The 9,854-nt window shown below is 34.5% G+C and overlaps 1 protein-coding gene across 1 annotated transcript in view; it reads left to right on the top strand.

Annotated features, from left to right (window-relative positions):
• Positions 1 to 6,809, top strand: part of LOC110028119 (FHA domain-containing protein FHA2) — a 13,019-nt gene extending 6,210 nt beyond the window's left edge. Inside the window, exons 2-3 of the mRNA XM_020729848.1 lie at positions 1,641 to 1,798; positions 6,449 to 6,809. Of these exons, the coding sequence (XP_020585507.1) occupies positions 1,641 to 1,798; positions 6,449 to 6,658 (368 nt within the window). The 3' untranslated portion in view covers positions 6,659 to 6,809. The remainder of the gene's footprint in view (positions 1 to 1,640; positions 1,799 to 6,448) is intronic.
• The last annotated feature ends 3,045 nt before the right edge of the window (positions 6,810 to 9,854 follow it).

The following is a 9,854-nucleotide window of genomic DNA, read 5'->3' on the forward strand; positions in this document are numbered from 1 at the left end:
TGACTTGGTGGTCATGAGGTAAATAACCTTTAGGTAATGTAGGATTAAACTATTTTCATCAATGCCTTCCAAGCCTCGGCACTAGGGAGACACTCTTTAGAAAGATAGATTCAATTATGTTTCTCTCCTAACAAAAGCATGCACTTTTCTTTCCTTTGGAGCAAGGGAACAGCACCCTAGTCCTACTCCATGGTGTTTATAGGAAATAAACTAATGTTCAGCTTGGTGTCTTGCCAGAAGACTTCTCTTCTATTTGTACCACATATATGACACCTAAAATGATTGAGTCTCTTCTAGCAGCTTGGTAATGTCAATCAAGAAGAACGGAAATCAGGTAGCTACATTAGGAATTCGCATGTTCGATCCATGCTCACCGCACCATGTCAGTCAGGAAGGATGGAAATAAGGCAACTACATTAGAAAGCTCCTAATGGAAATCAGGTAGCTACATTAGGAATTCGCGTGTTCAATCCATGCTCACCGCACCATGTCAGTCAGGAAGAATGGAAATAAGGCAACTACATTAGAAAGCTCCTAATGTAGCTGCCTGATTTCCTTCCTTCCTGATTGACAGGTAAATCATCTACTCTTTGTGAGCAATTTGAGAAAATCGGCAAATCATCTACTCTTTGTGAGCAATTTGAGAAAATCTTTTTTGGGTATTTAACTTATCATAATTTCTATCATTATTTATGAATCTATCTTCTTGCTTTTGGTTCTGCACTGCTTTTAAGTAATGCTAGTTATGAAATGAAGACACTTTCTATTAGTATATAGCAATATGTGGTTGCAGCGGGATCTAGAGAATAGCATTACATATTTTAAATATGTTGGAGCTCTTGCATCTGTTTTGATGTAAATTTTGTTTCCTTTTTTACTTTATTAAATACAATTTTCTTATTTATTTAGCAGAACATGCATTTGCTATGGCATCAAATTGATGCCTAAAATATTAAAAAAGTAATGATGACTTGCTCCAATATGTTTTATCGTTGTGTGCATGTTCCAAGAGAAAAACACATGATGTTACTTAACAGTCCTGAAAATATCCAGTTTTCATATTTGTCAAAGTTGCATCAAGCATGCAACGAATGCCACGGCAGCTGCCAAATCACTAGTGAAACAAATACGACAGCTTTAGAGCTTATTGAAGTGAGACCAAATTAAACATGAAGCAATACATGCTACTATAATCTAGTAAGTCTTGAAAAATTAGAATGTGGTTGCGGCAGGCTATGAAGAATAGCTTCACACACTTGCTTAGTAGGAATAACTTTTTTGTTGTGGTTACATGCATACTAGTTTATGCAATCTAGTGCATACTTGCAAACATGAGGAAAACATTGTGACACACCCATATACATTTGATATCTCCACATTATTTGGAGCAAAAACAATAAGCACTTATAAATAGCACCTGAGGAACATAGATGTTTTTCAATTTAAACTTTAAAACGTCTAGCATTTATTTTGGCATTCAACAATTCTATATGAAAAAATAAGCCTGATTAGTAATTGTATTAACTATCCCATTACATTGAGAATTCTACCTTCATATTTGTTGATTTATGAAATTGATATGATACAATGTCGATGTCTAGATGTTTTCTCATAAAAAAATGGTATTTTTTTGCTTGCAGAGAAGAAATCAGACATAAGGTCAAGATTTGATAGAGAAACAGACAATCAACAACTCTTGCAGTTAGAAGAGAAAGATGTTGTATCATCCGTAGCTACTGTGTTGTCTGATCTTTGTGGGCCAGGAGAATGGATGCCTATGTTGAAACTTCATACAGAGGTTGGGATATCACATAACATTAGTGGTTTTCCTATCTATAAATGTTATTTCTGAGCTATTTTGCATTTCGATGCTAGCCATATTTAGCCTAGGAATCATTTATCGATGTGTCGGTTCTCATCGCCATCTACTCTTTTAAATGGCAAGAATTGACATGACTTGGTTTCAATGAATCATTGACCTCTCCTCTTTCGAGGTAGAGATACCTCATGGTCAAGATGCCAGTGTCGACAAGCTTTCTCTTTAGCACCCATGTACTATCCTAATCTTTGTCAAAAGTATTTGAATATGTGTTGCTCCATTCCATACGGATTATGGGAGTGATACTGCTAAAGCAATCACCATTCCATTTGCATAAGTCTATATACATTTGAGACTATTTTTTTGTATGCATTTTTCTAAAACATGAAATTAGCTGATGAAAAGGATACATGATAACACTATTACTTAAAACTGCTACCATTAAAGAAGAGAAAATTCACCCGGTGAAGTTAATTTAAAGTAAAAAGTGTAATGGCATCTTAGAAAAGTAGATCATGCTACCCATACCTTAGTTTAGTCTAGAATGCCAAAAATTACGAGATTTATTGCATCTCCTTGAAATCTAAGTAATTTTGAGAGAATTGAGAAATGCTTTTTACTAAATGATGGCTCAACAAGGCAATACTAGCTGAAATATTTTATCTGCTAAATCTACAAAACTTCTTGTAACATCTAGAGATTGAACCAAGTTTGAATTATTAGAACTCTTCTCTCTTGAATAGTTTCATGTAGCATTGGAGGATGTCGCTGCATTATTGATTGGAGAAATAGTAAAGCTAGTTGTAGGATACTCAATAAGTTGGCCAATGTTTATATGAAGCATGACTAAGAAAATTAATATACCCAAATTTCAAAAGCTGGAAATATAAAGAGGGTGTTATCAGCTAAGAAACCATCAACAGTAGGAGAAGGCACTTAAGAGATGAATCTTAAGTAATATTCTAATGATAAGAACATCCCAAGGGAACCAAGTCAGAGGGAGCAGCCTTCAGCAAACTAGAAGACTCCAATGATCAAAATTATTTACTCCACAATTATTCTGGTTTTTCATATATTGATCAAAAGAGCTAACCTCTATTGATGGAATCTTTGAGGACAATCTCCTTTGTTTTAGGTGGGCATAAAATAGTTAATAAAAACATGAGTAAAAAACTTGTATGATATGTAATGTGAGGGCAAGCCCTCAAAAAAATTTTATTTTGCCAATAATCATGTGAAGAAGTAGAGGCATGTATTTGGTCAGTTCAGATTAATTGATTGATAGAATTGTTAAACCAATCAAACAAAACCAAATTATAGGCATAAGTGAATAGAGTAAATCATATGTTAAAATCAAACCACACTGAACCATCATATAGTTCGGTTTATTTTGGTTTAGCTAAATTTTGAATGGTTAAAGTTTGGTTTTGATAATGCAATGAACAAAACCAAATTATAATATAAGGAGAAATTGAGAAACCACACACACCCACACACACATATACATAAATACATATATATATGTGTGTGTGTGTGTTTTATTGGCATTTTATTTTCGGTATAATTGATGTTTTTTTAAAAAAATTGAACAAGAAATCAAAACATAAATAACTCTTATTTCAATACAGAAAATCAAATGATCATTTAATAAATAGAACTAAATCAACTAAATATACAGTATAATTGATGTTTTTTTTAAAAAATTGAACAAGAAATCAAAATCTAAATAACTCTTATTTCAATGCAGAAAATCAAATGATCATTTAATAAATAGAACTAAGGTATAATTGATGTTTTTTTAAAAAAATTGAACAAGAAATCAAAACATAAATAACTCTTATTTCAATACAGAAAATCAAATGATCATTTAATAAATAGAACTAAATCAACTAAATATACTTAATTCAATTTTGGTTTTGGTTTAAACTAATTTCTGCACACCACTCCTATGAAGACGTGTTAATTCGTACATTCCAAAGCAAATGGACAGAAATGTCCATCTCACTGATAACACGTGCCATAGATGGTGAGAAAGCCCATCGATAGCAGCATCCACATTTGATGGAGCCAAATGGACAGAAATGTGCATCTCAATGAGAACACATGCCATAGATGGTCCAGAGAGCGCACGATAGTAGCATCCACAGTTAATGGTTTGCCAAAAATTGATCGCTAGGAGTGCAATATGGATTTTTTTGACGTAATGAATCCATAGATCAGGGAAAGCCACCAAAATAGGGGTAGTAAGGGGTTCCTCAGAAGCAATGAAAAAACGGAGGCCATTCTAATCTATATGCATCCATGGATTGTTCGTCTAATAGGAATGCCTAGAGAAGATTCTACGATAATTTGCACCCAATGATAACATTAGAAGTACATGGAATTATGGAGCTTCCCAATAGACTGATCATCTGACATTGAAAGACTACTCATGAAAGAGTGAATAATCTCCAAGCCTGGGCTACTAAATGTAAAATTTTCAATCAAGGTGCAGAAAAATGGAAATATAGATTAGAAATACCTATCCATTAGAACATAGAGTAGGTTTACCGAGTAGGGTAGTGGCTGTATTAGAAGTACATGGAATTATTGAGCTTCCCAATAGATTGATCTTCTGACATTGTAAGACTACTCATGAAAGAGTGAATAATCTCCAAGTCTGGGCTACTAAATGTAAAATTTTCAATCAAGGTGCAGAAAAATGGAAATCTAGATTAGAAATACCTATCCATTAGAACATAGGGTAGGTTTACCGAGTAGGGTAGTGGCTGGCTTATGGCAAGTAAAATCTATCATGATAAAAGGATAATGATAACTTGGAAGGCTGGATAGACTAAGAGATGCCATTCCCTCCAACAACATCAGTGGAAGAGGAGGGAGTGATACCTTTAGGTTGAACAATGTAGTATGAAGAGATTCGACATTAGAAATAAAGGAGACCAGCATCAACCACTAGACTATCCAGAGATGTTTGGCGGGAAGGGATGGGTAGGCCCACAACAGTGGGACTATCAATAGAAACCCTTTTTGTAGGAGCATACAACAAAGCTTTTGAGGTGATGTTAAAGAAGTGGTGAAAGAAATACAAATCGAAGAGGAATGCCATCAAGGCATCCTTGGCACGATCTAGAGCTAAAGGAAGTGATTAAGCTTGACGGCAAGCCTATGAGAAGTGCCAAAGTCCATAAGCTGCAATAGGGATCAAACCTCCAGAGGAACGAAGGTTGCAATCCCAATACAAGCACAGGATTCTATGAGGCATTTGTGCTAAAAATTCAAAAAAGAAAACATAGTCTATTGCATAGAAGCGATTCTCCCCACATGGGAGGAGATGCAAATGCATAGCATGCTTACCTACTAGAAGCGAACGGGAGAGGGCTCACGTGCTCTGCTAAGTCCAATCAGAAGGGTGAGTTTATCAGACTCACCCTTGAAGCATGATGCATGTGCGTGATTTTGTTGAACCCTTAATTTTTCTACATTAATTTTGATTTTTTTTTTTTGAAGGTCTTTTAGTTTAGGCAAATCTGAAGGATTACACGATTGTACTTAACTTCGACAGCAACTTGATGATGGCATATAAATTTTGTAGCAATTAAATGACCAAAGAGCTGCCAGACGCCTCACCTATAATCCTGAGGGACTCCTAATTTCAAATTAAATCTGAATTAGAATATTTCTCAAGCTATTTTTATACCTAAATATGGCAGCCATTTAACAAGGAAGTCTCATAGTTTGAATCCATACAAATGCGTTCACTTTGTCAAAATTGATGTATTCGCTGCATGTTATATGTATAGTACATGGCTTATTAGGAGCATCTTTAGCATCAACATAAACAATCGTTAAAGGAATTCAAGTAGTTTGTAGGGCCTGAATTCTGAAATGCCTTCATCAATCCCATGTTTTTTTTTTTCTTCTTTTTTTTTGTTGTGACAATTAGAATTCATACAATGCATGTGTCAGTCTGATCTGGTTTTTGAGAGGGTAGTATTGCTTCATCTCAGAGATGATTACAGGGAATTTCTTTGATGTTATTAAACTCCAATTGAGAATATGTTCCAATTTTACAGCTCTTGCTGGGACGCTCGATATACCAGAAGTATATGTAAAGAGAAGCAAAAAACGGACTATAAGACATGCTGCAAACAATACCAAATGATTGGAGCATCATGCTTTAAATGATAATTCACTCATCCATTATCATCATGATGCTCACATCCATAATATCTTATTTGGTTTGGTTTGTTTGGGGTCACTTTTATTTTTCTGTTTTTTATTTTTTTTATTGCTTTTTTTTTAAATACATGTTTGTTTAGTACATTTTTTTTTTTTGCATGTTTTTTATGTTTTTGTTTTAATAAATAAATTAACTTATTTTAAAAAAAAACTTGAAACATCTACAAGTTGTTTTGAGTGTTTTTAAAAACTACTAAGCATGTCATAAAATACAAAATATGTTTTATTTCAAATAAAAATTTAAACAAACTAAAATAAAAATAAAAAATATATATATAACAAAAATTAAAAGTGATCTCAAACGGCCGCTTATTTTTTCTATTTTTCTGCTGAGTGTGCATGGAGTAGTCTCTGACACATCCTTTTTTTTATTATTATTTTTTCATTCAGCTTAAGGGGCAATTTGGAAATACCTGGCATCATAGCAGGGTGAGGAGGTATCTCACATCAGAGGACTGGCCACAAAGCGAGACCAAAGCGAGACCATGGATTGGCCTCCTTGCACTGCTCAGAAAATACCCGGAGCACTTCGTGATCAACACAAGATCAAAAGGAAGGGTCACCTCAGAGTTTGTATCTCTAGTTTCTCTGCTGTCTTAGGTAAGACAACTTTTTTTGCATCAAGATTCATTCTGTGAACTATGTAATCTTTAGCTTCATCCTGTTTGTATATTTTTCTAAAAAAATGTGTTTCTTTCATCTAATTTAAATGCTTGCCTTTCCATTATAATGTTGTATTAACCTCCATAACTTTTTTGCTAACCTTTCACTTATTATTTGTGTTAGGAAGGTAGTTTGAGATCTCTAAATTTATGCTGGTTGAGTTAATTTTTCTTTTGGGGAGCATATTATTGCTTGAGCATGGTGTGTATGATGGACCATAAATATTCAATTTACACCCAACATACATCACATTAAGATGCCACTCAGTCCTTTCTTGGCATTTTTATAATTTGAGTTTTTTTTTATCATTATCAATTTTTATTTTGATCTGTATAAGACCACATATGGGGAGGATATCCAGATCACAATTTTGGCCAGCATGGGTTTTGCAGATCCTAGATGAGTACAATACATAGGTAATTAACTTTTAACTCATTTTAAAGTATGTTTATAAACCTATCATAATCACCCTTTAGTCAAGATATCTAAATACAAAATTTTCATTCGCAATTTGAAGAAAGTTTTAATAGTGTTTTTAATTTCTCATATTGGCTTAAGCTTCAAAGGTATACTTTGGATTTAAAATATGATCTTTTACGGTCTTCATCCAACTTTATGGAAACTACTAGGGTCATTTCATTTCAGCAATATAGCAACAGTTATAGCGCATAGCTATTTGTTTGTTATTAACCAATTTGTATACTTTAGATTAGCGTAACCAATATATAGGGAAATGCTGACCGGCTATTTTGGATCTAGATCAATTTTTAGCAAAATTAGAACCCAACTGGCAAGATTGCAATGTTTCATTAGGGCAGAAACAAAGGGAAGATCGAAGAAGAAAGAATCCAAGAGTGGAGGCTTTGAAATTTTTTACCATGCATCTCCAAACACGTAAAAGAGTAAATCATTGTAAATAGCTTGTTAACCTTTATTTTTAGGATTTTAAGCACTACAGGAAATTCCACACCACGACTTTATAGGGAATAGCTAAAAATATAATATATGGTTTATAATCAGAATTTTAACTAGGGTTTTTAGAAACAAACCATTCAAAATATTTTTTTATAACATTTTAGCTGCTCAAATTTTAAATATAACATTTTAGCCACTTTCGTTGCAACCATCCTTCTAAACTCAATCATGATGTTTTGAGAGGAGGTTTTGGTCCGTCCGTTACATCTTTTGAGATGTTCTAAACATATTTAAAATTTTGAATGGTTAAAATATTATTTGAAATGTTATATTAAGTTTGATGGTGGCATGTAAAAATCCCATTCAACAAATATACTATTATATTTAAAATTTGAACTGTTGAAATGTTATATTAAGTTAGATGGTGGCATGTAAAAATCCCATTCAACAAATATATGTGGTTAACCCTCAGAGAGTTGGATGGATGAGGATGTGGTCCTTTGGAAGGGAATGTGGACTTGTGAATAGATGGGTGAAGTTTTGCTGATTGGGTGAGTGACTTTGGTGAGATTTTTAGTTATTAGCTAGCGCACCATACATGCATTTGAGATGAGCAAACTTTTTCTTATGTGTAGGCTCTTTGGACAGTAAATCCTTCTTGACTTATCTTGGCTTTAGATCGGCGCACCTATATCCTTGAACTCCATTAGAGAGATTCAACACGATACATGTTAGTCACTAGATTGGAAAATAGAGTTCATATTTTATTGGATCAGGATTTATTTCTTTGTAATATAAATGTATTTTTGAATCGCCATATTAGATTTTGTTGGTGTAAGTTTGGAAAGATAGATGGGTTAAGAGGTCAAATAGTATTTGATGTGTGTCGGAAGATTTACGGTGGTAAATCAATTATTTAGTGTCTTATTATTGGACGAAAGTCCAACACACACAAGTCATTAAAGTGACAGGTAGAGACATACTATTTTTTATGTGGAAAACCTAGGAAAAGAAAAAACCATGGGGCCTAACCTTGTCAGAACGATCTACTATAAGTTGATGAACACGCGTACATGCCTTGTCCCGCAGATGAGAAAATGTTATATAGTTTCTTGAAGTACAACAGTTATATGCAGAAGGACTCGTTCTCCAATGGTCGGGAGTGATTGCACTTGAGAGTAGTTGTTAGAACTTTAGTATTTCGTCTTCAAATTGCATTGTAGTACGGTGTTCGGAATGATGCACTGCTCCATAGGGTGTCTCGTTACTTCTCGACGTTGGTCTTTACTCCACATGATGTTTTGTTACTCCGCAACATATCTTTACTTTGCACGACGCTTCGTTACCCTGAATCGTTTGTGGTGGCTCTACACAATGCTTCCTTACTCCACAACGTACGTTGTGACTCCATAAGGGTCTTCGTTGAGAAAAGCAAGGGACGGTTGATGGTGGGTGGCGAACATTGGCCGACTATGATCTGCGATTACAGGAGAGAGAAGCTTTCATTGGAACTTTTGTCGAAATGACACTGGAAGTTAGCTCCTTCCTCCGATCCAGTTCTTGTTCCAACTCTTCCTCCCCTATCTTGAAGTGGGTTGAGCTTTATTTATAGAGTTTGGGAGAGACCCCTTATAAATAAGAAAATAATCGGATCACTCCATTAGATGGTTTGGAAAGATTCATTCAATCAAACAATATTTTTGGACATTTAAGTGCCTTAACAATAGAATTGAGTGATCTTGGGCTCATTGGATTCACCTCGTTGAGACGCTTGATTTGACTATTGGTTTGTCAAATTTTGAATCCATTCGACTTTCTCAATAGGCATCAAAAGCTTTCAGAATAGGCTTAACAGCTTGATTCATGCTTGATTTGACCCGATTGAATAAATTTCAGTGTCATTGGGCTCATCTTTGCTTTAAGTTTGTTGAAATAAGATTTTTTGATGATTTTTAGTTGGATTTTGAATGCTTCGTGCTAAAAAATTACCTGGAGATTTATATCAGATGCCTCGAGATTTATGTCAAATGACGAAAACTTGAAAGTGTATCAGTTGCCACCTAGTTTTTTGGTGAGGCTGGTTTTTTCATAAAAAACTTACTGAAATGAAAATATCTAAAAAAATTTACGCTTGATGGCGGTAGCAGATAACGACCAGCAACTACAGCTGAAGGGTGGCGGCGGTCGGGGGATCAGGCTGATGATGCCATGCCAAAAA

The sequence above is a fragment of the Phalaenopsis equestris genome, unplaced genomic scaffold, assembly GCF_001263595.1.
Source record: "Phalaenopsis equestris unplaced genomic scaffold, ASM126359v1 Scaffold000489, whole genome shotgun sequence".
Classification (NCBI taxonomy): domain Eukaryota; kingdom Viridiplantae; phylum Streptophyta; class Magnoliopsida; order Asparagales; family Orchidaceae; genus Phalaenopsis; species Phalaenopsis equestris.